General features: G+C 35.3%; 4 protein-coding genes across 7 annotated transcripts; 1 reads left to right on the plus strand and 3 right to left on the minus strand.

Annotated features, from left to right (window-relative positions):
- The first annotated feature begins 3,965 nt into the window (after window positions 1-3,965).
- On the plus strand, window positions 3,966-8,676 carry LOC140965608 (beta-amyrin synthase 2-like). The gene is made up of 15 exons (XM_073425723.1): window positions 3,966-4,398; window positions 4,834-5,019; window positions 5,101-5,190; window positions 5,273-5,470; window positions 5,579-5,663; window positions 5,849-6,015; window positions 6,102-6,404; window positions 6,504-6,746; window positions 6,843-6,998; window positions 7,098-7,144; window positions 7,240-7,383; window positions 7,780-7,957; window positions 8,057-8,137; window positions 8,214-8,297; window positions 8,395-8,676. Exons 1-15 carry the CDS (start codon window positions 4,183-4,185, stop codon window positions 8,536-8,538), a joined length of 2,322 nt encoding a protein of 773 aa, XP_073281824.1. The 5' UTR covers window positions 3,966-4,182; the 3' UTR covers window positions 8,539-8,676.
- A 1,840-nt stretch (window positions 8,677-10,516) lies between these two features.
- On the minus strand, window positions 10,517-12,877 carry LOC140965601 (uncharacterized). Its single transcript, XM_073425710.1, has 3 exons — window positions 12,016-12,877; window positions 10,915-11,476; window positions 10,517-10,830 (listed from the first exon to the last, which is right to left on the minus strand). Exons 1-3 carry the CDS (start codon window positions 12,780-12,782, stop codon window positions 10,684-10,686), a joined length of 1,476 nt encoding a protein of 491 aa, XP_073281811.1. The 5' UTR covers window positions 12,783-12,877; the 3' UTR covers window positions 10,517-10,683.
- Window positions 12,878-16,961: 4,084 nt separating this feature from the next.
- Window positions 16,962-19,799, minus strand: LOC140965593 (uncharacterized). The gene is made up of 3 exons (XM_073425698.1): window positions 18,961-19,799; window positions 17,855-18,419; window positions 16,962-17,770 (listed from the first exon to the last, which is right to left on the minus strand). Exons 1-3 carry the CDS (start codon window positions 19,725-19,727, stop codon window positions 17,153-17,155), a joined length of 1,950 nt encoding a protein of 649 aa, XP_073281799.1. The 5' UTR covers window positions 19,728-19,799; the 3' UTR covers window positions 16,962-17,152.
- Window positions 19,730-24,769, minus strand: LOC140965592 (protein ENHANCED DISEASE RESISTANCE 4-like). Of its 4 annotated transcripts, none has more exons than XM_073425695.1 (6): window positions 24,489-24,769; window positions 22,068-24,246; window positions 21,652-21,712; window positions 21,325-21,548; window positions 21,143-21,230; window positions 19,730-19,861 (listed from the first exon to the last, which is right to left on the minus strand). In XM_073425695.1, exons 1-5 carry the CDS (start codon window positions 24,601-24,603, stop codon window positions 21,170-21,172), a joined length of 2,640 nt encoding a protein of 879 aa, XP_073281796.1. In that variant the 5' UTR covers window positions 24,604-24,769; the 3' UTR covers window positions 19,730-19,861; window positions 21,143-21,169. The 4 variants fall into 4 exon arrangements, with proteins under 4 accessions (XP_073281796.1, XP_073281795.1, XP_073281794.1 ...); XM_073425694.1 differs by lacking the exon at window positions 19,730-19,861 and adding an exon at window positions 20,237-20,816; XM_073425693.1 differs by lacking the exon at window positions 19,730-19,861 and having other exon boundaries at window positions 20,840-21,230.
- Window positions 24,770-26,228: the final 1,459 nt, after the last annotated feature.

Below are 26,228 nucleotides of genomic sequence, written 5' to 3' on the forward strand. Positions count from 1 at the left end.
ATTGTTTTCTAAAAATTGAATTTAGACCATGATGTTTCTTCACGCTCTGTACTATTATATGGATTTTCCTAAGGTACATTATACGTATACGAAGAAACTTTAGATTAATTAGAAGAAAAAAAACCAAAAATTATTTGAAATCCGTAGCTCCTAATTTTTTCTATCTCCATGTTAAAATTTTTCTCAAAAATCATGTTTCAACACATTTATAAACATGATAAATAATACGCGAAAGTGAATCGAGTGTTATCTCCGGCAATTGAAAATTTGTAAGTTCTCTGTTTTTCTTCCGATTTAAATCTTTCAAACACTCAACACTCTCTGTAGATGGTGAATTTTTATTCTTATGATGCGTGTGCTTAGGGACCTCAATAATTGTTATTTATAGGCATCTCATACCATCAATGAATGATTGCGGGAGCTTGATTGTCAAAAAAAGAGGCGAATGTGCGTCTCAATTTTCTAAAGTCGAGGCGGCATACGCATATTTTGTCAAAAGTCGTAGACAATGATCGTCGTCATTTCCTACACTTTTATTCTTCTTTTTCTGATATGAGTCACTTTTTCTTATACTCCAATCACGAGGATAGTATGCAACCCACATAATATACTTTGTGAGTTTTGTGAGAGTCAATTAGCTTATTAATTATTGTTACTAATTAAAATCTTGGATACTTAATCATATTAAATTATTTGATATTCAGTCCAATTCACTTCAACTGATTTTGAATACTTTCTTTTTTAATAACCCACTTTTAAATTTAATAAATAAAATTTTGACTAATAAACAGTTTGTATTATTCACATTTTACTAATGTTAAAATTTATTGATACAATAGAGTTCAAATAACAATATACATTATTCGATAAATAATATGTTTATGTAGATACTGATATATATATATATATATACTAGGAATGTACACGTGCGATGCACGTAGGTGACTAATAATGAAAAATATAATCACGAGAATTAGATAATGTTTAAAGTCGTTTGAATAACATCATGTTTATAAGTATTTATCAATCTAAATATATCAAAACACAATACATAAAAATACATCATGACAATAAATCATATATATTCACTTATTTATATGACATTTTTCAATCCGCGACATAATACAACTCTCTTAAATGATAAATCATCAAAAATATTTTTCATTCAAATATCATTCAAAATGAAAAAAACAATAAAAATGAAATTAACAGAATAATGAATTTTACCAAAATCAAAACTAAAATTTACTTAAATAGAGTACACATAGACAAACGTCAAATAAAATTCTCTTATTTTACTAAATTATCATAATGATGTTAAAATAAAATCATTAAACTTGCTATTAAGATAAATATCACATTTGCTTTTGCTAACTTTTAACACATTGCGAATTTTATTTAATTTCTATGTTTTTTTTAGAATACATATCATAGATAATTAATTTTATATCGGAATCAATCATTTATAAATTAATATTGATGATTAATAATTTAAGAGAAATAAAATTTTAACATAATACCACTCAAATAAATATATATAGTAAAAAACATATATAAATAAAATAATATGTAATACTCAGTTAAAAAATTTTATATATAAAATTGTAATATATAACAAATGATAATAAACTATCAATATAATTCATATTTATTATAAGGATTACATTGATTAAATTTTTGTTAAAGATTATATCATAAATTTAGTTTAAAATTTTGAAAAAAAAAAAGAAGAATGTGTATTAATGTCCAAATATATCTAAGATGGACAATGAATCACAAAAATTGACTAAGAAATGTAAATAAATACTTTTTTTTACATAAAATTTAGAAAAGAAAGAACGTGTATGAATGTCCAAATCTATCTAAGATGACAATGAATCACAAAAAAACCCTTAAAAAGACATTAATTTAATTTGCTAATTTAAATGAACAAGGAAATGTAAATAAATAATTTTTTGACATAAATTTAGGAAAGAAAGAGAAATGTGTGTAATAGTGTCCAAATTCATTTAAGATGGACAATGAATTACAAAAAAACCCTTAAGATAACCTAATAATTTAATTGACCAACTTAAATGAACATGGACATATAAGAAAATTCACAATTGAAGTGGTTACATAAAATTTAGAAAAGAAAGAAGAACGTGTATCAATGTCCAAATCTATCTAAGATGACAATGAATCACAAAAAAAAACTCTTAAAAAGACATTAATTTAATTTTATTAATTTAAATTAACAAGAAAATGTAAATAAATAATTTTTTTGGCATAAAATTAGGAAAGAAAGAGGAATGTGTGTAATAATGTCCACATTCATTTAAGATGGACAATGAATTATAAAAAAATCCTTAAAATAACTTAATAATTTAATTGTCCAACTTAAATTAACAAGGACATATAAAAAAATTCACAATTAAAGTGGTTACATAAAATTTAAAAAAGAAAGAAGAACGTGTATCAATGTCCAAATCTATCTAAAATGACAATGAATCACAAAAAAAACCCTTAAAAAGACATTAATTTAATTTGCTAATTTAAATGAACAAGGAAATGTAAATAAATAAATTTTTTGGCATAAAATTAAGAAAGAAAGAGGAATGTGTAATAATGTCCAAATTCATTTAAGATGGACAATGAATTACAAAAAAAACCCTTAATATAACATAATATTTTAATTGGTCAACTTAAATGAACAAGGACATATAAAGAAATTCACNAATTCGATTAAAATCTGGTTCAATTCATTTTGGATTTAGTTATACATCCAATCTGGTAAATTCAGGATCGTTCCAATCTTGTATGCTATCGGATTCGATTCGATTATTCAATATTGATGAGGAATCGGTTTGATCATGTCCATATCTGATATTCCAGTACGATGTCTAACCTGAACATTAAAATCTTTTAAATAACAATATATAGTTGAAATCTTATTTTGATCGAATGAAGGTACGAATTGTGGATTGCACCTAACATGTGAGCATTGCGAGTACCTAAAAACTTAATTAAACCAGCAGTTATGATATTATATATATTCTTCAAAACATTATTCATTATTTTCCATCGTCAGTTTGTTGTGTCATACCACTCCCACCAACAAGTCAGCTTCAAATTACAGCAAATAGTTAAATCTTTCGTCTAAATTCGTCTATTTTTCATTTTATTAGTAGTTATATAAACCGTCAAAATTGGGTCTTGATAATTTTACTTACGTGTAAGTTTTGGTTTTTAGTCATATAAACAGTCAAAATCGGATCTTGATGACTTAAGTTAGTTCTGATTTTTAATAATATTTTGTTTTAATGTTGATGATATAGTGTCATCGAAACATGATGACGTGCGACGTTAAGATCATGGTCTTGTACTTAACCTCAAATAGTTCAGAGAGAAATTGTCCAAGTCCATATATACAACTATCAATAACTTACAAAAAATTGATGTGAGACAACTAATGCACGCCCTTTCACGCTCAAGATTAAACAACTGGAATTAGTTTATAAGATATTAGTGGACGGTCCATAAGAGCAGTTCAACACTTAACGGTAGATATGGACTCTGACATCATGTTAATATTATGAACTTAGAGTATTATAATTTCACCTAAAAGATAGATCTAGAGAAAAAATTGCTCAAGTTCATATATACAACTCTCAAGAATTAATTCAGCCGATATCAAACAACAAACAAACGAAAAAAATAGGTGAAATAGGATCAAAATCCACTAGAATACCCAAAATCTATTTATTATTTTGACAATTTTCCAACCAAATGATAACCTCTCCGGGATTCGCTTAGCCATGTCAGAAGTCGTATATGATCAAACCAACAACTATATACGGTATGTGTGTGTGTGTGTACTGGTGCATCTTCCTTCTCTTGCCGCATGCCTACAAAAAAGTTATGCATTCCCTTAATATTTGTAATATCACACTTATATTTTCAAGATTTCCTTGTTCAGATGTAATTTTCTCCCTTCGTTACACGTAAAAATTGTGCTCATACGTGTGTATATACGTGTCTGTACATGCACTTGGTTCACTCAAGCTCTGTCTGTCAACTCTACTTCAAAGTTTAGCCACTGGAACTGAGATATACGTACAGTGAGTACTTGATGAATTGTTCAGAGATAATTTGCTCAAACTATATATATCTTACAATCTGTACGTTAAAGATATCATCATCATGTGGAGGCTGAAGATTGGGAGAGGAGACGACAGTGATCGCACATGCAGCCCTTATTTGTACAGCACCAACAATTATGTGGGGCGGCAGACATGGGAATTCGATCCTCGTTACGGGACACCGGCTCAGCGGGCGGAGGTCAAGGAAATCCGGCGACACTTTTGGGACAACCGCCACAAGGTCAAGCCCAGTAGCGATCTCTTGTGGCGGAATCAGGTATTTAATTTAAAAAAAAAAAACAGAAGTAAATTATTCTCGGATTCAAGTCACGCTCAAGAAAATATTGTTTTAGATGTATCATTTTTTGATCTCTTTCTCACTTCTTATTATTATCACAACCATTTAAATTAGACAGAATAAATAATATTTGTTCAAACCAAAACGATATTAGAACCTTATGGAAGAATAAAACAAAACCAATACTTAGAATTCTAAAAAATATGCATTAAAATATCTGCTGGATTGTTTCTTGGTTCCGATCGATATATAAGTTAAACTATTTCACTCCTTCGTAGTACCATTTCCAAAGTCTGAAAGCATTTAAAATGTCAACTCTAGCTTATATATGCTAATAATAATTTGGTTCGAAATATTAATCCAAAAAACCAGGTTCCATGCAAGATTGAGTTTGGGAATTGATGTTTGTTTCAGTTCTTGCACGAGAAGAATTTCAAACAGGTAATTCCCCAAGTGAAGGTGGGCGATGGAGAAGAAATCACCTACGAAGCCGTTACCACTACACTGCATCGAGCAGTCAACTTCTTTGCAGCGCTGCAAGCTAGCGATGGCCACTGGCCGGCGGAGAATGCTGGCCCATTGTTCTTTCTTCCACCTCTGGTCGGTACTTAATATTCACTCCTTCATCAAGAATTTCCCAAAGATTTGATTGATGAGAAATGATATGTATATTTTCTGCAGGTCATGGTTATGTACATCACTGGCCATCTCAACGCAGTTTTTCCTGCTGAATACCGTAAAGAAATACTTCGCTACATGTATTGCCACCAGGTGCAATATCTGTTTACTGAATACATTGATAATCTGGTAATGCTTTTTGAATTCCTTGTCGTGTGTGATGTAATAATGGCAGAATGAAGATGGTGGGTGGGGTTTGCACATTGAAGGCCATAGCACAATGTTCTGCACAGCACTTAGCTACATTTGTATGCGCATATTAGGAGAAGAAGCTGATGGAGGAGAAGAAAATGCGTGTGCTAGAGCCAGGAAATGGATACTTGAGCATGGCACTGTCACAGCTATACCTTCATGGGGAAAAACATGGCTTTCGGTATATATTTGGATAGAAACAAATATAGAACACGAGTTTCAGTTAGGCCGATGTTTTAAGGAAAGCTAATATAATACTGAAATCTAGTTGATATTAATCTTGATTCAGATACTTGGAGTGTTTAACTGGTCAGGAAGCAACCCGATGCCCCCTGAGTTTTGGCTTCTCCCCTCTTTTCTACCTATGCATCCAGGTAATTAGTCCATTGACAGACATTACATCGTATTCTAGTTGAATATAACGTATTTATGATGCTGGGAGACTCTCGGGATCACACGTACTGGGGAGGAAAAAAGCTGAATAGCTATTGATTGTGGTGGAATAGGAATATTTTTTGAATGTGAATATCTGATAATCATTTTCTTTACTCGAATGCAGCAAAAATGTGGTGCTACTGTCGAATGGTTTACATGCCCATGTCCTATTTATATGGCAAGAGATTTGTAGGTCCAATTACTCCTCTCATTTTGCAACTTAGAGAAGAGCTATACGATCAACCTTATGATGAAATTAATTGGAGAGCTATTAGACATCGGTGTGCGAAGGTAATTCCGAGAATTTAGTTGAGCACGTACTACATACTGTGTGATTAAAGAGATTGTTGAATCAAATTGATCACGCGATAATGCAGGAGGACCTCTATTATCCTCACCCTTTCATACAAGATTTGATCTGGGACAGTTGTTACGTATTAACAGAGCCTCTATTAAGTTGTCGGCCTTTCAAAAAGTTGAGAGAGAAGGCTCTCAAAGTTACAATGGAGCACATACACTATGAAGATGAAAATAGCAGATATATAACTATTGGGTGTGTCGAGAAGGTGCTCTGTATGCTTGCTTGTTGGGCTGAGGATCCCGATGGGCACTATTTCAAGAAACATCTCGCTAGAGTTCCTGACTATTTATGGGTAGCTGAAGATGGCATGAAAATGCAGGTGTGTGCATGCGATTGGGATTACATCACTGACACATTTTCATTGTTCTTTATCATTTTCTTTTCACAAATCTATTGTCTGTATACAATTATGATGCAGAGTTTTGGCAGCCAAGAGTGGGATACTGGTTTTGCAATACAAGCATTACTGGCTAGTAATCTCACTGATGAAATAAGAGAAACTCTAAAGAAAGGGCATGACTTTATAAAAATGTCTCAGGTCAAAGACAATCCTTCTGGTGATTTTAGAAGCATGTATCGACATATTTCTAAAGGATCATGGACGTTTTCTGATCAAGATCATGGATGGCAGGTATCTGATTGCACTGCAGAAGGATTGAAGGTATCTATCCATATTTATGGTCAAGGCTCATTATTGTCAGAAAGAATATTTAAAATTACTTCAAGTTGAGTTCTTACAAAGCTTTTTGGTCTCTAGTGTTGCCTTCTCTTGTCAATGTTGCCTCCTGAAATTGTTGGAGAGAAAATGGAACCTGCGGGACTGTACAATGCTGTCAACATATTGCTGTCTTTGCAGAGTAAAAACGGTGGTTTAGCTGCATGGGAGCCTGCAGGTGCCTCAGACTGGTTGGAGGTAGTTTCTTTCTCAATATCCTTGTTTCTTCATTGATCGGAGCTGATTAAAGAGCCAGTTATAAAAGAATGAATTTAACAATTCTCTTCTTCTTCCCAGTTGCTCAACCCTACAGAATTTTTTGCTGACATCGTCATCGAACATGAGTAAGATTATTATTCGCCTCACGGGTTTAGTATCTTATGACTCAAGTTTACTACAAAGTGAATGATCTTAATTCAAACCTTGATGCATAAAACAGGTACGTGGAGTGCACGGGATCAGCAATCCAAGCTCTTGTTTTGTTTAAGAAGCTGTATCCGGAGCACCGAAAGAAAGAGATAGAAAACTTTATTACAAAGGCTGTTGGATACCTTGAAAATATTCAGCATCCAAGTGGTTCATGGTAAATATCTGATCGTTTCAACAATAAGGACCATTTTAAACATATATGGTAACGACCACCTTGACTTTCTCTTCACAAGAATTTAGGCAGAGAAAATTTATTTGTTAATATTGAAAAAAGGAATACAAAGATATGTAAATAACACTTCTGTATTCAACAAGGAGAGACCTCACTCTAATCCTTGCCCCCTGGCCAAGTTAGCACACAGATGTAACTCAATTTCTGAATACCATACCAAATAATCACCTCTCAGCCTCATTTTATTTCCTTCATTCTCTTTCACACGTGCTGTGTAACTCACTCTTCATCTATATACTTTGGGCATCAATACCAGGCCTCTAGATCTCTCCTGGATCTGTAATAGTATATGTAAAGTGACAATGTTCTTGCATGTAGGTATGGGAACTGGGGTGTTTGTTTTACATATGGTACTTGGTTTGCGCTTGGAGGACTTGCTGAAGCTGGTAAAACATATGAGAATTGCCTTACCATTCGAAAAGCAGTTGATTTTCTTCTAAACTCACAGAGGGATGATGGTGGCTGGGGAGAAAGCTACCTTTCCTGCCCAAGAAAGGTAACAAGATGGTAGACATTTTTAATACAATCTGTTTAATGGTAGGTATGAGCCATCAATTCATTGTTCCTAATTAAACTTCGACTCATCAACTAATAGGAATATGTGCCACTCGAAGTGAATTGCTCAAATTTGGTACAGACAGCATGGGCTATGATGAGTCTGATCCACTCTGGCCAGGTAATTAACCTCATTTTAACAAAGTATTAATTTAACAGTCATAACCAAAGATGTATATTGATGATATACATGACAGGGGGAGAGAGACCCCACACCACTTCATAGGGCCGCGAAGCTTTTAACAAACTCCCAATTAGAAAGTGGAGATTTTCCCCAACAGGTTTAACTAAGATTCTTGCATTTTCTATTTTTCTTTCTTCAGTATTGCTGTTAGAAACGATGATCATGTACGATGATTATTGATGCGTAATTGGCAGGAAATTACCGGAGTTTTCATGAAAAACTGCATGTTGCATTATGCAGCATACAGGAACATATACCCATTATGGGCTCTTGCAGAATATCGCAAGCGGGTTCCATTACCATCTGTATCGCCTACACGTATAAACAACCCTTGTTGAGCAAATACTATTTGGTTTTTCATTGATCATTGTACAATAATTATTGCATCTCAGTAATCTCTCTATCAATAATTGTACTCATTGCAATCAATGAGAATCGAACTCAGATCGATTATAGGATTTACTGCTTTCTTTTTTGCCAAAATCTATAGATGGTGGTATACTCAAATTTTTTAAATAACATAACAGCTCAAGCGTCATGGTTCGATCATTTTATTCATCGATCGTTCTATTCACCAGGGATAATTATTGTACCTCAACAATCTTTCTCTCATTATATTCCTGACAATTAATGAGAATCAAAATCATGAGATTGGATTTAATACCAATTTTAAGACCGAGGGTTTGACTTTTTAACAAAAGTTATAGCTGGTGTTAATTGTGCAACTCAAATATTTTAAACTGCATAACAACCCAAGCGTCATGATTCCTATCTAGCTGGGACAATTATTGCACATCAACAATCCACCTTCCAATAATTATACTCCTTGCAATCAATGAGAATCAGATTCGTGACATTGGCTCTGATATCAATTATTAGGATCAAACGCTTACCACTGGGACAAAAGTTATGGTTAGTAGTAATGATGCAATTTAAATATTTTAAACATCATAATAGTCCAAGTGTTATAGTTCGAACGTTCTACTCAACACAGATAATTATTTTACTTCGACAATTATTTTTTTATGATTGATTTAGATGCATCAGATAGCTTTCGTTGATTTTTAAAATTATTATATTGCACAAGGAGGATAATATTGTATATTTGTTTCTTTCATAAATTAAAGGGGAAAATTAATTATAAATTGTTCTTGTATAATTTTAGAAAACCTTTGTTTTCTTATAATTTTCTTAGCAATTACTAAATAACCATAAGATTAATTATAAATTTTTCTTGTATAATTTTAGAAAAACCTTTGTTATATATATAACCCCATGAAGACAACCTTCCATACAATTATATAAAGTTGTCTTCATGGGGTTATATTACATATATTTATTATAAGACTTTTGCAAGTAGTTATAAAATTGTATGCAACATTTATCGTATAAAATTGTATGTAACAACTATTGTAATAGTTTATTTGAATAACTGTTTATATCAATTTATTGGAATTGTACATGAACATGTATCATGTTAAATAATATACAAGAAATTTCGGCAAATTCTAATAAAATGACCAAAGTATAAACAATAAGTTGGGATTCAATAACCACATATTTTAATTTAAGTTAGTTTTCATCAAATATATATGCATAGATCATAGACTATGAGAATTACAACTTTTATAAAAAAAAAAATATGAGAATTATAACTTTGACGATTGAATTTGTTCGACATCTACTTTCTATATTATTTTATTTAACCCTTATATTAAATTTTCATTTTCTATTATGTAATTGATATTTACATATATCTCACATACTTTATGATGATAAAATAACATGGAAGGAATTTTCGATGTATAATATTAAAAGGGTGTTGCAATCAGCACAATTTTTGGGAAATTTTTTGCTTTTGAAAGAATCTTTGCCCCTTTACTAATTAAAATAAGATATGCAATCTAAAATTACTATCGTCGCAGCAATCCTCATAAATCATAATTATAGTAGTTGATGCAATATTTAACTGGAATACAACAATTTTTTGCACAATGTTTGATATATATTTGATGGCATACAAGGGAGCTCATTTCAAGTAAAACACTGGCAAATTCAAGTTGCAACAGCTATACGTTCTCACATCTCATAAGTCTAGCCCTGCAGCACATAGAATACATGTAATATAACCTGTCAAGTCTGCACCTTTACCTTTGGCTTCTGTTAATAAATGATGAATGAAGAAAAAAGCACAGGGAAGAAACCATGGATCAAACAAGAAAACCTCTAAAATTTATCATGTATAGCCATTCAGTTTTGCCAACAGAGCATTCATGTACAGTTGAAGTCCGTATCAGTGCATTTAAAAAACCAAGAAAACCTCTAAAATTTATCATGTATAGCCATTCAGTTTTGCCAACAGAGCATTCATGTACAGTTGAAGTCCGTATCAGTGCATTTAAAAAGCTACAGCAGTTTGTCGGCTGGAAAGACACGTTCACATATTAGTTCAAAGGTATCTGAAGAAAAGCTTCACAACAATCTCATTTCTTGGCTAATACTTTCTTTGGAAGCATCTCTAGTGGCGTGGTTTTGAGCAGGAAGAGCCTAGCTGCCCGTTCTTGCAAAGTGCCCCCACATTTCAATCCCCGTGTTTGAAGTTCTGCTTTTAATCTTTCCATGCCAAGAACCTAAAAAAATCGTCCATGGTTAACATTCAAAGAAAATAAACGTATGGATATGCGTTAAAGATATTAAATCCATCAACGGCATACCTCTAATTCTGCTGCTGAATTATATTCATCAAAGTTCAGGGGCTTGTCCAAATCTTGAGCTTCTGCACTCAAAGACACTGATACTTCCTCAAGTGGCTCCGAACTGGTAATGCTGCTCACTTCTGCCGTGGATGTAACTATTTCCTCTGGAATAGAGACACCAGGGAGCTGACCGACCATTTCTTTCAATTTGCTCGAGTCAAATTTGTGAGGCACCTCCATGTTGGCATGATCCATAATTTCCTCCAGACTCTCAACTGCAGGTTTATTCCTACTACCTTTACCATCATCAAAACACACATCAATACTATTATCAGATTTTGGAGACTCTTTAGCAGAAACACCCTCTTCCTGGTAGACAGGGGAGCCTTCATCAAAAGAGCCAGGTATGACTTTCTCGCAAGTAATTGAACATGGAGTTTCCTCAGCTTCTTTGCTTGAATCTGAAAGATTTCCATTATCCGTGACAACGGATTTCGAGTCCTCCACCCTTTTGTCTCCACCAATGTCTTCCTCATCCATGTCTTCACTATCACTGTCTTCCATTTTCCTCTTTCCCAACCTGACAAAAGGTAACATGAATTTAGCGTAAACACTAATGAATATCTCAGTAATATACTAATATTTCATCAAATCATGTAAAGCAGAAACTTTGAAATTCATAATTTCAAGATTAAATTGTATGATAATTTTCTACAGAAAGATCTAATTGCGCTCAAACCAGATAAGCACTTATGTGCAGAAGCATGAATCTTGTTATCCCTGTTCAATGCTCGTATACAATATAATACAGGGCCACAATTTCAAAAGATGAATCGAAGATTTACAATGGTTCCAACGAATCACTTGTACATTTTTTATGAACTAATTGTCGCATGATTTTCAGTAATTTCACCCAGCACCCCGATTATACAGTTATGTCAAAGCATCGACTCCTAACCTTACTTCGTTAATATAATAGATTTCTTTTCAAAATCATCCTCTTTAATTTCTAGTCAAGTCTCCAAATCGACCTCCTCGTTTTGCAAGTAACTTATTTTATGTCCAGCAACATACAATAACATAAAAAGAAAAGTAAAATAAACAGTGAAAATTTCATACCATATCTTCAACCGCTTGGCATGATTCTCAGTCTCCTTTTTGCCACCCTTCCTCTTCAACCCATTCACCATGGACTCCCTGACCGACCTCTCCACCACCTCTATGCACCTAGATGATTCCTCCCTATACTTTGCCACATACTTCTCAGCACTATCACCCCCCTTGGTCTTTGCGCTCTTAGAAACTTCCTTGGTCTTCTTTTTGATATACTCCTCGGCCATCCTTTCCAACTTCCTTTCATCTGCTGCGGCCCTCCATTCCTCCAACTTCTTCTCCGCGTTGACATGCCTGAGCCTTCGCCCACTCATATCCCTGCAAGCATCAAAATTATTCGTTTTCTTCTGCCCAGCCTTCGTCGCTGCACCTCTTAGCAAAGACCCAAATCCTCCTTTCCCACCTCTGAGCCTGAGCGACAGATGAACCACCACTGGAAACTTTCCCACCTCTCGATCCGACCGAGATTGAAAGCCGGCCGATCCACTACAAAACAATTGATTTCGGGGCAAACCATCGGTATTCAACTCTAGGGTTTCAGGGATTTCAGTAGTTTCTCGGGATTCAGCGAATTTCAAAGTTTGGCTATCATGGAGGATGCGGGAGTTGCTAAATCGGAGGAGTTGGAGGTGGGAGGGGACAGAAGTTAGAGCTTCGATACGGCTTTTGAGGATGGAAACAGATATTGAAGGGGTGTCGAAATTCAAGATTTTGTGCTTGCCATCGAGAAATTTCACGAACAGCTGGTGGATTTCAGATCCAATCATCTCCATCGCGTGGTTTTTGATCGATCGATTGGCTCTTAAAACGATTTGCTCGCTCCTCCCTTCGCCAGAAAAGGAATTTGGAAACAGAAGAATCAGCGCCTTTATTGACCCGATTTCTTCAGTGGATGAACGGGTCGGGCCTGCATGTTATTGGGTCATCAGGGGAGACTTCCAAATTTTAAAAATATTTCAAAATATAATCGGGCCCATATATCTCTTAAGTCAATAATTTTTCGCTCTCTCAAATATACGAATTTGTTTGATTTGTGAAAAAATTATTAGAAAAAAAATAATTTATAAATATATTTTTCATTGTTTTATTTAATACATTCAAGAAATAATTGTACATTTTTTCGTGACTAAGTTAATCAGGATATATTAATAAAAAAATAAGAAGAAATACTACAAAAGATAGAAAGTGGGATAATGAGAAAAATTTGAGACAGAAAATAATAATAACATGTTTAATACTAATAATAATAGTAAAAAAACAAAGACTTTGAACTTCGATCATAATTTCTTTGTTTATCTTGTCTGTCTGAGAGAGTCCCTTCCGGAGAGGTAACAGAGGTTGCCTCGTTGCACTCTAGGCAATAATCTAGGATATCCTAGACAGGGAGATCAGCAGGATGGCATTCGAGGAGCTGAAGGATCTTCCTTTAGCTGCCGCCCAAAAGTGATCATCTGGCACTGCATTTCTCCGCTCTCTAGTGGATCTTCTTAATGGCATAGGTTCTGGAGGTGCTTGAGTTTGATCATCTGGAATGGGAGGATCTCTAATATTGTTTTCCTGTATTGTGTCTTGGTCAAGGTGAGGAATATGATCCTGATCGATGTACAAGACACCTGTGGGAATATTTGCATATTTCTCTTCAAAGACAATATCTCTGACTTTATCTCTCTCCGCTAACTCAACATCCTCAAAGAACCGGTCATTTCCTGACTCAAAAATCGACTTACTTGTAGGATCATAAAACTTGTACCCCCTGGATCTTTCAGAGTATCCAATAAAATAACAGCTGACCGTCCTTGAGTCCAGTTTCTTTTCATTAGGCTTGAAAGGCCTTGCCTCAGCTGGACATCCCCAAACGTGCAGATACTTAAGACTAGGATTTTTACCCGTCCAAAGTTCATAAGGGGTTTTAGTCGCTACCTTAGTTGAAACTTTGTTAAGGATATATGCTGCGGTTTTAGTGCTTCTCCCCATAGTGATTCTGGTAAGGTAGAATGACTTATCATACTCCTCACCGTGTCTTTAAACGTTCTGTTTCGTCTTTCAGCAACATCATTCATGGTGGGAGAACCCGGCATAGTATACTGTGGGACGATACCACATTCCTCTAGGAATCTAGCAAAAGGTCTTGGACGTTGTTCACCTGAACCGTCATATCTACCATAGTATTCACCACAACGGTCAGATCTAACGCTTTTAATCTTTAAGCCAAGTTGATTTTAACTTCAGCTTTGTAGTTTTTGAACATATCCAATGACTGTGCTTTTTCATGAATGAGATAAATGAAGCCATATCTTGAAAAATTGTATGTGAACGTTATAAAATACTGTTGACCATTCCAAGAAGCCAAAGAGAATGGTCCACAAATATCAATATGTATAAGTTATAAGACGTCTGAACACCTGTTGGGTTCAAATCTCCTTTTGTTTGTTTGTTTTTCCTTTATACAATTAATATAATTATTAAAATTTGTGTAATCTAAATGTTCGAGAATTTCGTCTAATACAAGTCTCTTTATTCTCTTTTCAGAGATATGACCCAATCTTTTGTGCCATAACGCAGCTGAATTCTCACTGGTTAAATTTTTTTTTAGTACCTCTAATTGTTTGCAGGGATTCATTAAATGAAGCAATAACATCCAAAGAATAAAGATTATCGTATCATGATAAAGAACCAGAACCAACCAATTTTGAATCGAGAAACAAACTGAATATTCCATTTCCAAAAGAACAAGAATAACCAAATTTGTCCAATGCAAAAATGAAAATCAAATTCAGTAAAAAAGACGGTACAACAAATGTTTCATAAATATCCAAATAAATTCCAGTCTTTAACAATAATCTAAATTTTCCTATTGCCTCAACTTCAACTTTGTTGTCGTCACCAACATAGATGAATCTTTCAGCATCACTTGATTTTCGGCAATCCAGGCAAGCCTGCATAGACACACTGATGTGAGTTGTTGCACCAGAATCTATCCACCACGTGTGTCTAGGCACTGAAGTTAAATTAACCTCAGAACAAACCATATTCAGAAGCATACCTTTCTTAGCACGCCAAGCGTGATAATTACTGAACTGCTTCTTCATATCCGCAGCTTCCTTATCTTTCATTTTCTTTCCTTTATCCTTCGAGGTAGAGGCATAATGAGCACTTTCTGTCTTGTCTTGATTCAACATTTCCTCTTCTTGGACACAGTGTGAGATGAGCTCATTCAGAGACCAAGTCTCTTTCTGACAGTTATAGCTCACCTTGAACTGGTTAAACTGAGGAGGAAGAGATATCACAACCAGATGCACCAGCAAATCCTCAGAGAGGTCAAGCTTCAGTGCTTTCAACCTTGAAGCAAGATAAGACATTTCCAAAATGTACTTCCTGATGTTGCCCTTACCCATGTACCTCATTGAAACGAGGCTTGCCAAAAGTGTATCAATTTCAGACTTTTCACTTTTTGCAAACCTCTTTTCGAGGTCTTGAAGGAAAGCTTTAGCCGTAACAATGTCGCTAGACATTGTACCACTGAATGTTTCTGGAATGACCCTCTTCATGATCATCATACACATGCGATTTGATCTCTCCCACATTTCAAATTCCCTCTTTTCATCAGAGGTACTCTTATCCGTAATGGCGGGAGGAGAGTCAACTCTTATCGCAAGGTCTAAATCCATGACTCAGAGAACTATCAATAAATTCTCTTGACACGATTTAAAATTCGAGCCATTTAACATAGGAATAGAATTTATGTTGGAATGAATATTTGCATAAGTCAAATCTGAATAGAGAACAAAAAAACAAATATACATGCTCAACCAAATATCCAAATAAAATAATCAATAAATTCAAATAATGTAGACCCCATAAACAGAATATCGAGCACTCCATTAATGTTTCATCTTTGGACAAAAGATTAACTTGTAAGTGATATCTTGATATAACAGTCAAACACTGATAGTAACTATCATGTCAAATAACAAACTTCCTTTGAGCCGATTTATTATTCATATGAAAAACCGAACAACTATCACATGTTTACCACCACAAGTGCATATGTAATTATATTAAATATTAATCTTCATTTGGACCGATTAATATTCATATAAATCACATATACCAAAATCCTTCTGTATTTCAAAATAAAATTAATTTCCATAAAAGAGGTCATTTTGACGACATTTTATTTCAATTAATCAATTTTAAAAATACATATAACCTAATTATTATTTGAATAATTGAATATTTAACCTTAACCGAATAAACCTGAACCGAAAAGAAAAAATTTTAAAAAAATTTCGAAAATTCCGTACGGGTCGACCCGAATCCATACGGATCTGTACGACTCGACCCAAATCCGTACAAGTCGACCCGAATCCTTACTGTTACTTTTTTTTAAAAAAGAAAAAAATACTAATCCAAAATTTTGATTTTTCTCTAAAATAATTTTGTTGAACAAAACTGGAAGAAAAATCGAAATCCTATACCAAATCCTTAAAATTTACAACCAAATCTTTTTACCAAATTGAAACTTTAAAAGATTTGGTTTTCAACCAAAATATTTTCCAGATCTGAAACCATATCAAAATATTTTTCAGATCTGAAGCCATATCAAAAAGTTTTAAACAAAATATTTTTTTTCAGATCTGAATCCAAATAATATCTTAACTTTAAACAAATCTCAATAATTCAAACATGAGTGGCTCTGATACCACTAGTTGGAGAAAAACCATAAAACGCGGAATCCATCACGCTGAATCATTAAGAATTTGATTGAAAAACTTAAGCGGAAGCGTACCTGAAATTATAATTCTCAATTCTTTAGAACGTGTCTTGATCTTCCGGATCTACACGTTCTTTCATTGAGAGAAACCTTTATTTTTCTTTTCTAAACTATTTTCTTAATAGGAGAGAGAATAGAGAACGTGAAAACGCGAGATCTGGAGACCATGACCCATATATATAGATAATGTTTATTATTATTTTCTGATATTTCTGTTCTAGCCCATCATAAAAACAAAAATTACACTTATGTCTCTACACATTAAAATCCCACAACCTATTAGATACATTAAAACCCAATAACCTGAAACCTTAGTTGATCACTTTATTTTAAGCTTACTTTAATAGACAACCCACAACACATAATTATTCACATATAAGCCCATATAAATAAAATTGATCCAACACCAATTGCCCATCCGCTGCTGATCTTTATCCCGATCCCACTCTCGCCCTCAACATTCATGACCAGTTTCCTGTTCTTGAATCCATTACTCAATTCTTCAGCTATCTTGCTCTCTAAAATCTCTTTTTCTGCCCTTGTAGTGAATTTCAACGTTGTCACGTTGTTCTTGTCCTGCGTGAATCCTGGCACCGTAACCTGTCCAAGATCTGTGTCCCCATTAACTGCGTTAACATATATCCTCGTCCTGTCGTACTCCATTCTCAAGTTCGAATTCGGGTTCTTGACTTCCACGCTTACGATGGATTGTGCGTCTAATGTGAGGCCATCAGGGGTTGTGGTGACGTTGAATTTCTTGAAATCGATGGATTTGAGGTGGATTTCAGGGAGGCGGGGCCCAATCCACAGGAAGAAAAAGCCGAGTGCCGAGAAGAGGAAGAGCAGTGAGATGGCGGTGAAGATGGAGATTCCGCAACAGAAGTTGCGGCAGCACATGTTAAATATGTTCGAATAAAAATTATTCAAATTGCAACATTTCAATCCCCGTGTTTGAAGTTCTGCTTTTAATCTTTCCATGCCAGGAACCTAAAAAAATCGTCCATGGTTAACATTCAAAGAAAATAAACGTATGGATATGCGTTAAAGATATTAAATCCGTCAACGGCATACCTCTAATTCTGCTGCTGAATTATATTCATCAAAGTTCAGGGGCTTGTCACAATCTTGAGCTTCTGCACCCAAAGACACTGATACTTCCTCAAGTAGCTCAGAACTGGTAATGCTGCTCACTTCTGCCGTGGATGTAACTATTTCCTCTGGAATAGAGACACCAGGGAGCTGACCGACCATTTCTTTCAATTTGCTCGAGTCAAATTTGTGAGGCACCTCCATGTTGGCATGATCCATAATTTCCTCCAGGATCTCAACTGCAGCTTTATTCCTACTTATACCTTTACCATCATCAACACACCCATCAATACTATTATCAGATTTTGGAGACTCTTTAGCAGAAACAACCTCTTCCTGGTAGCCAGGGGAGCCTTCATCAAGAGAGCCAGATATGACTTTCTCGCAAGTAATTGAACATGGAGTTTCCTCAGCTTCTTTGCTTGAATCTGAAAGATTTCCATTATCCGTGATAACGGATTTCGCGTCCTCCACCCTTTTGTCTCCATCAATGTCTTCCTCATCCATGTCTACACTATCACTGTCTTCCATTTTCCTCTTCCCCAACCTGACAAAAGGTAACATGAATTTAGTGTAAACACTAATGAATATCTCAGTAATATACTAATATTTCATCAAATCATGTAAAGCAGAAACTTTGAAATTCATAATTTCAAGATTAAATTGTATGATAATTTTCTACAGAAAGATCTAATTGCGCTCAAACCAGATAAGCACTTATGTGCAGAAGCATGAATCTTGATATCCCTGTTCAATGCTCGTATACAATATAATTCAGGGCCGCAATTTCAAAAGATGAATCGAAGATTTACAATGGTTCCAACCAATCACTTGTACATTTTTTATGAACTAATTGTCGCATGATTTTCAGTAATTTCACCCAGCACCCCTATTATACAGTTACGTCAAGGCATCGACTCCTAACCTTAACTTCGTTAATATAATAAATTTCTTTTCAAAATCATCCTCCTTCATTTCTAGTCAAGTCTCCAAATCGACCTCCTCATTTTTCAAGTAACTTATTTTAATGTCCATCTACATACAATAACATAAAAAGAAAAGTAAAATAAACAGCGAAAATTTCATACCATATCTTCAACCGCTTGGCATGATTCTCAGTCTCTTTTCTACCACCCTTCCTCTTCAGCCCATTCACCATGGACTCCCTGACCGACCTCTCCACCACCTCTACGCACGTAGATGATTCTTCCCTATACTTTGCCACATACTTCTCAGCACTATCAACCCCCTTGGACTTCGCGCTCTCTAAAACTTCCTTGGTCTTCTTCTTGATATACTCCCCGGCTATCCTTTCCAACTTCCTTTCATCCTCTGCGGCCCTCAATTCCCCCAACTTCTTCTCCGGATTGACATTCCTGAGCCTTCGCCCACTCATATCCCTGCAAGCATCAAAATTATTCGTTTTCTTCTGCCCAGCCTTCTTCGCTGCACCTCTTAGCAAAGGCCCAAACCCTCGTCTCCCACCTCTGAGCCTGAGCGACAGATGAACCACCACTGGAAACTTCCCCACCTCTCGATCCGACCAAGATTGAAAGCCGGACGATCCACTACAAAACAATTGATTTCGGTGCAAACCATCGGTATTCAACTGCAGGGTTTCAGGGATTTCAGTAGTTTCTCGGGATTCAGCTAATTTCAAAGTTTGGCTATCATGGAGGATGCGGGAGTTGCTAAATCGGAGGAGTTGGAGGTGGGAGGGGACAGAAGTTAGAGCTTCGATACGGCTTTTGAGGATGGAAACAGATATTGAAGGGGTGTCGAAATTCAAGATTTTGTGCTTGCCATCGAGAAATTTCACGAACAGCTGGTGGATTTCAGGGCCAATCATCTGCATCGCGTGGTTTTTGATCGATCGATTGGCTCTGAAAACGATTTACTCGCGCTTCGCTTCGGCAGAAAAGCAATTTGGATGCAGAAGAATCAGCGTATTTATTGACCCGATTTCTTCAGTGGATGCACGGGTCGGGCCTTCATGTCATTGGGTCATCAGGGGAGACTTCCAAATTTAAAAATATTTTAAAATATTTTTGGGCCCTCTGGGCCTATAACTTTTCACTCTTTCATACATACAATTTTTTTGTTTTTTCAAACAATTATGAGAAAAAAAATTATAAATATATATTTTTTCTTATTTAATACATTTAAGAAATAATTGTATATTTTTTCGTGACTAAGTTAATCAGAATATATTAATAAAACAAAGAAGAAATACTCAAATTATAGAAAGTGGATTATAGAATTGGGATAACGGGAAAAATTCGAGAAAAAAAAAAGTTTAATACTGATAATGATAGTAAAATCAAGTAAAGAACAAAGACTTTGAACTTCGATCATAATTTCTTTGTTTATCTTGTCTGATACCTTATCCCACTTTGTTGTTTTTAGACAGTGCATGATGCTCAGATTCCACTCTTCAGCTCAGGATGAAAAACAAGAGCAGAGAACTCTGGCATCTCCAGAGGTGAAGGTGGTCTCTGTAGAGTCAGGCCTTTCCGAACAGCTCTCACCTCATCGCCTTCTTTAGCCATCTGCTCAGAGTGAGAGTCCTTTCCGGACGAGGTTGCCTCGTTGCACTCTAGGCAATAATCTAGGATATCCTAGATAGAGAGATCAGCAAGATGTCATTCGAGGAGCTGAAGGATCTTCCTTTAGCTGCCGGCCAAAAGTTACCTTTGGGTGTTCTGATTCAGTATTCTCGACCCTACTGTCCTGGTTGTGAATATACAATGATGAGGACGACTCATTTCTAGGGGTATCATCAAGCCTTTGCGCTTGTAATTTTTTGAAATAAGTGTTGCTATAATTTGTCATTTTAGTTCTCACTGAAATTTGGATAAAATGTTTTGGCAACGTCTCAGTTTATCCAAGAAGATCAAACATCAACAGACCAACTTGGATCGTGTCTCTAAAGTGCCTACCCGTTCTATTATCATCAACAAATGAAGCTTCAAACAAACAGAGAAATGATTAAACTACAAATAATCTCAAATTTACAGAGTTGCATCTTGTCTTTACATTCCAGACAAACTTTATAAAAACCCAAAACAAATACAAAACTGTATCTTATTTTCTTGTATGTTATCTGTAGTATTCCTAGCTCAATATAAGATCAAGATAATTTTCATAGGCAAAAATGTACTCACAACTTTTTGTATTTTTATATGAAAAAATAGGCACAATAAAACGATGCATCGAGTAAATTTCTTTCATATTCTTCAGTGAAGAAGAATAATTGTGCAACAGAAGTACCAGTGAAAGCCCTCAAATCCTCAGAAGCTATGATCGTGGAGCTCCTTTTGGAACTCGCATGCCATAACCACGCTGTAGCCTCTCCATGCTGTTCATAATCTCGAGTCAGTAATGGAAACATTTTCATAAATATGATTCAGGAGCAAAAGAAACAAGAGGTATACACCAGAATAGGGACATACGTTGGAGCAAGTTTGCCCAGGCTCTTTAGCTCCTCACCAGTGTCTTTGTCTATGATTCTGCCAGATATTTCAATGGCATATGATCGATTTCTATCGGTTGGCATCCCTCTACGTTTCAGCAAATTCAAATCTTTCTGGTCAAGTTCTCTACCATTCACATGTATGCCTGTGTTTCCACCAGCACAATTTTTGGGCATGGGATGGTTAAATTCCTCGATGCCCGGCTGCAAGAAGAGAGAGCTAATTTGTTAAGAAACGTATGGAAGAATCATAAATTCACCAAATTTGAGACTCTGTTTCATCAACGAAGATGAAAAAAATTCTTACAGGAATTATTCCTAGACAAGGACCTCCCATCAAGCCCCAGAATCCAGCTCGGTAGTCATACCTGGTCAAGAAATAATATATGAGATTTTGATCAAATGCAAAAATATATATATATATCTTAAAATCAGATTCGATATTTTAAGAAATAGATATAACTTGTTATATGTGCCAATATATTTCACATATATAAATAGGTGTTGATTGTAACATAAACTATACGATAGATTATTAGATTTTTTGGTCTCATGGGGATTGTGTAGTGGACTAGCTCCATGGCCGAACTGCGTGAACTATGCGTCGTGTTGTATTTTTTTTTTGTACTATACTTCTACTATCCAAATTCTGCTATACATCAACAATCTTAACAGAAAGTGATTCACAAGAAAATGGCAAGTTAAGTTTAGGTGGGTGAATACCAGTATTGCCCAGGGTGGATGGGTCCGGCAACTTCTTCGGCCTTCTTAATCATTTCATTCGGCATGCGATGCCCATTAATGGTCACATCAGCTTTTTCTTTCTCAGCATTTTGGTCTGATCTACTAAATTCCTTAAAGCTCTTTTTTACGATTCCAGCAAAAAATGACTCAGATGCTCTTCTGCCTTTTCTGCTTGCCTCACCGGAATCAAATGATGTGCCAGTATTTGAGAACTCATTGGACGATACGTCCGTCTCAGTAGCTGCTGATGAGTCATTGATAGAAGATTGTTGCCTGGTAGTCTTGCTTGGCAAATATTTTTTGTGGGAACCCTGATGGTTCTTCACATGAAACTTATTTGAATATTCAAAGTATTCTTGAAGCGATGACCCCACAGGAGGTGGAGGCTCTTTATTCATTGTTTCCTCACAAGACAATTTAGAGTCTTCTCTCAGCACATTCACACTTTCGGTAACTGTCTCCACCTCAATAGTATGCTTAGATTTGGAATTTTGGTGCTTGGACTCGGAAGAATCGCTGCCTCTTCGTCGGCCAGGTGAAGGTTGTTCTGGTTCTCCATTCATGGACTCAAGATTATAACCAGTATTATCATAATCATCAGATAAGAAAGTGGTCTTAACTTGATTTAGATGCCCATGCATGTATAATTCCCCACGCATTGGTGACAGATTACTGTTGTCATCAAGCTTAACAGGACTATCTGTTGTCGCTTCTACATCATCACAAATCACTAGTTTATTGTTGGAAAATCCAAAAACAATCACCATAAAGCACGCCCCACATTTAATTTTCTTCCGGCAGTCACCGTTAGTTGCAACATTCTTCGGCAATAGCAACAACTCAAAACAATTGAAGCACACAAAGAATGGAGCACCACCGCCTATAGGGCGACAATGTAGCACAGCAGAAGCTGAATGCACCCTTGGAGGATGCCCGTGGATAAAACAATTCACTTCAGAATTCACATCACTGGGCCATCTCGTGTGTGAGAGGGGATTATGAGATCTTAAAGGATGATGATTTATAGCTTGGAAATTATAATCTAGTGGACTGAATGAGCCGGGATTTTTGTGATAATTAAACATTGTATCAACTGAGACATCAGAGAACTTATCACTGAAGGCAACAGGGTGAGGAACTTGTCTCGTATTGAAACAATGGAAACAAGAGCAAGATGGATGACGATGGTGATGGTTGTCGCTAGGATTATATTGCTCGAATGGGTCCAAATAAACCATGCCATCACCCTGGTATGATCCAGAACTATATGGATGAGACAAAGGTTGTTGATAAGGAGGAGGCGTTCGAAAGGGACCCCTTCTCAGCATCTGAGATCTCAATAGACCCTCATGTTCTTGGACATGATTCAATGCGTATCGTGAAGGATTAAAGCCATCACCACCCATTTCTAGTCTGTGCATCAAAGAAGGCTCAGAGTATTGATTCTGATAAGAAGGCCTATTAAAACGTGTACCAAGATATGGGTATTGCCCTGATGAGCTATTCACTCCCAATGGTTTATTGGGATACAAATTCTCAGAACTAGAACAGGAATCTTCATAAGCAGTCGGCCTATCGAGAAAAGTCTTTCCTTTACCCCTATCATTCAAATAACCATACCGACTCAGTCGTTCATTCCTCCCATCCAACCCCCTCAAAATTTTAGGCTGATCTTCTCCAACGCAACCATCTTTGTTAAATCCATCCACACCAATCCTATTCTTCACCTTGAACTCATAATCATAACTTGGCCTGGACAAGAGATTAGATGAGCCATGCTCCTCCGAAACACGATCTAATCTTTGCATCCTATTCTCATCATCGTTATATAAAGTCAAATCCTCAAAATCTCGAGCAACACTTGCTCGTCCCAACTCATCCAAATCTCTACCTTGGATCGTTCCACCGCCATGGTCCCACATACTCTCCCCATCCATCAAACTATCACCGTCATTTTCAGCTGAATCCCGCAAAGCCCTCCCCGCAGCTCGGCTAGATGAACTAACGCTCGACATCCCGTCACCCTGGCCAACCATTCTCCTCTCAGACATAGTATTCTTTTCCTCATATTTTTCAAGATACTTCTCTTTAATCATTGCAACCTTTTCCTCATCAGACCTTTCTGAGAACGAGTCTAAGTCAACACCTTTGTCCCCTGCTGAAAAGTCAACCACATAACCCACAAAGCAAAAACAAAAAACACAAAGAACAAAACATCAAGAAAAGATTAACATCATTCAAGTCCCATCATTCCCAATATCTCCCAGATCAAAAACAAAACCAAATCGAAAATATAAAATTTCTCAATTTCCATAGGACCAAAAACACCATAAAAGAAAATAAATCGAATAATATTTCAAAAAGAACAAGTCTTCTGCTTAATATCTATCAAAAAGTTACCTCTCAGAACAGCCCCACAACCACCGCACCGGTAAACGGAGTAACCAGTAACCTCTGGAAGCAAATTCTCACACTTCGGACACCGAACTAAACGAACCTCCGCTGTTTCTGACATTCTTTTTACAAATTTCAACTAATCTTCAACATGCACACAAAGCTTACTATTCATGCATTTCTTGGCATTGAAATAAATGGGGAAAAATATAAATTTTTAGGTGAAGTTTCGTTAAAAAAACTCCGTGTTTTTCCACACAGTAGACGCGCAGGTGACGATTGAAATGGAGTAATAGATGCGGTTGTACTGTTTGAGAGCGACAAAACTCCAAGTCAACACAAAAAAAAGTAATATGATATGGTTTTTTTATAAAAAAAAAAAAAATTTGTTGCCTCTAATAAAATACTCAAGAGAATCGTATATTTCTGTACGAAGCTAGCTAGCTAGCTAGCAAGCGCCGTTCATAACTTCGAGGACAATAATTTTTTAGATTTAAGAAATCAAAATTATGTTCAAGCAAAGCAAAGCAAAGCAAAGCAAAGCAAACCAGACAAATCTTTCCGTCGCTAATCAAATTAATAGAAAGCTCGAAAAAAAAATTTATTTGAAACCTGGATGGCTTTCACCAAAAACACTGCGACTGAAAGCCGACATAGAATTCACTAAAAAATTATTTGGGAAGAAGTTTAATTGCTGTTCAAATACATTGGGAAATGGGAACTAAAAAATTAGCAAGTCAAAGGCTTCAACGGTACAAACGGTACCGTGAATTTATATGGAATTGAAGGGAGTCCGTACAAACGGTAGAATATGTAGTTTAATTCGATTCAAAACAAGAATTTTACTAAAGCTTGACATGTCGTCGACAAAAAAATCACTTTAAGATGATCATTTCATGGTCATTGAGAACGAATTAAATCAGATAGTTCTATTTCTCAATCTTTCTGACTTGCTCCTACGGAACCAAGGTCGAAAATATTGAAAAAATCAGTTATTCAAAATAGTTCCCGAGATTTTTTGATTCATTACGCTATTGTTTTGGGTTTACATACAACTACATTGATCTTGGTAAAATGTCAATTAAAATTTTGAATTGGAAAAAATATATACGAAACCACAATCTATTTACATGTATCTTATATTTAGGCATTTTAATTTGTAATCAGAATTTTTTTTTAATTTCAGATTTATTAATAATCGCGTAAATACTGCATGTTTGAGCATTTTATTTTCATCTTCTATTTTATTTCATAGTCGTGTTTTGGCCAAAATAAATTTAAGATGTGAGAACCTGCAGCGATTATTCTTTTATGCGCACTGATTAATCCTCTTACTAACGCAATATATGCACAATCCCCCAACCAAATATATTAAAAACACAACCAAACATATTTAAAAAAATATTAAAAGTATTGACTATTTTTTATTAATTAATTATCAAAGATCACCAATTNCAATATTATTTTTCAATAAGTCTCACGGAGAATATGAGCGTTTCGAGTCCAATGACGCGTAAAACAAAAGCATGCAAATGAGAGAATATGCTTTGAACTTTATATTCAAATATTATAATTAAATAAAAAAATGTCGCTCAAAAAAATATTAAATATCACTTTAGAAATAAATAGTAAAAACAATGATTAAATTCTACTAATAACGTTTTCGACGTACTGAACAATAATAAGAAAGAGAATAGTAATATTGATGATTTAATGATGTAGAAAGATTTAATGATCGGAATCGTA

The sequence above is a fragment of the Primulina huaijiensis genome, unplaced genomic scaffold (genome assembly GCF_012295235.1).
Source record: "Primulina huaijiensis isolate GDHJ02 unplaced genomic scaffold, ASM1229523v2 scaffold11357, whole genome shotgun sequence".
NCBI classification, from domain to species: Eukaryota; Viridiplantae; Streptophyta; class Magnoliopsida; order Lamiales; family Gesneriaceae; genus Primulina; species Primulina huaijiensis.

Coding starts and splice junctions, on each gene's coding strand:
- LOC140965608 (XM_073425723.1), top strand. CDS start 4,183: ATGTGGAGGCTGAAGATTGGGAGAGGAGACGACAGTGATCGCACATGC. Junction 5,471..5,578: donor GGGGAAAAACATGGCTTTCG/GTATATATTTGG, acceptor ATCTTGATTCAG/ATACTTGGAGTGTTTAACTG. Junction 8,298..8,394: donor GTGGAGATTTTCCCCAACAG/GTTTAACTAAGA, acceptor CGTAATTGGCAG/GAAATTACCGGAGTTTTCAT.
- LOC140965601 (XM_073425710.1), bottom strand. CDS start 12,782: ATGGAGATGATTGGATCTGAAATCCACCAGCTGTTCGTGAAATTTCTC. Junction 11,477..12,015: donor GCCAAGCGGTTGAAGATATG/GTATGAAATTTT, acceptor ACCTTTTGTCAG/GTTGGGAAAGAGGAAAATGG. Junction 10,831..10,914: donor ATTCAGCAGCAGAATTAGAG/GTATGCCGTTGA, acceptor CGATTTTTTTAG/GTTCTTGGCATGGAAAGATT.
- LOC140965593 (XM_073425698.1), bottom strand. CDS start 19,727: ATGCAGATGATTGGCCCTGAAATCCACCAGCTGTTCGTGAAATTTCTC. Junction 18,420..18,960: donor GCCAAGCGGTTGAAGATATG/GTATGAAATTTT, acceptor ACCTTTTGTCAG/GTTGGGGAAGAGGAAAATGG. Junction 17,771..17,854: donor ATTCAGCAGCAGAATTAGAG/GTATGCCGTTGA, acceptor CGATTTTTTTAG/GTTCCTGGCATGGAAAGATT.
- LOC140965592 (XM_073425695.1), bottom strand. CDS start 24,603: ATGTCAGAAACAGCGGAGGTTCGTTTAGTTCGGTGTCCGAAGTGTGAG. Junction 21,713..22,067: donor ATCCACCCTGGGCAATACTG/GTATTCACCCAC, acceptor TTTCTTGACCAG/GTATGACTACCGAGCTGGAT. Junction 21,549..21,651: donor CTTGTCTAGGAATAATTCCT/GTAAGAATTTTT, acceptor CTCTTCTTGCAG/CCGGGCATCGAGGAATTTAA.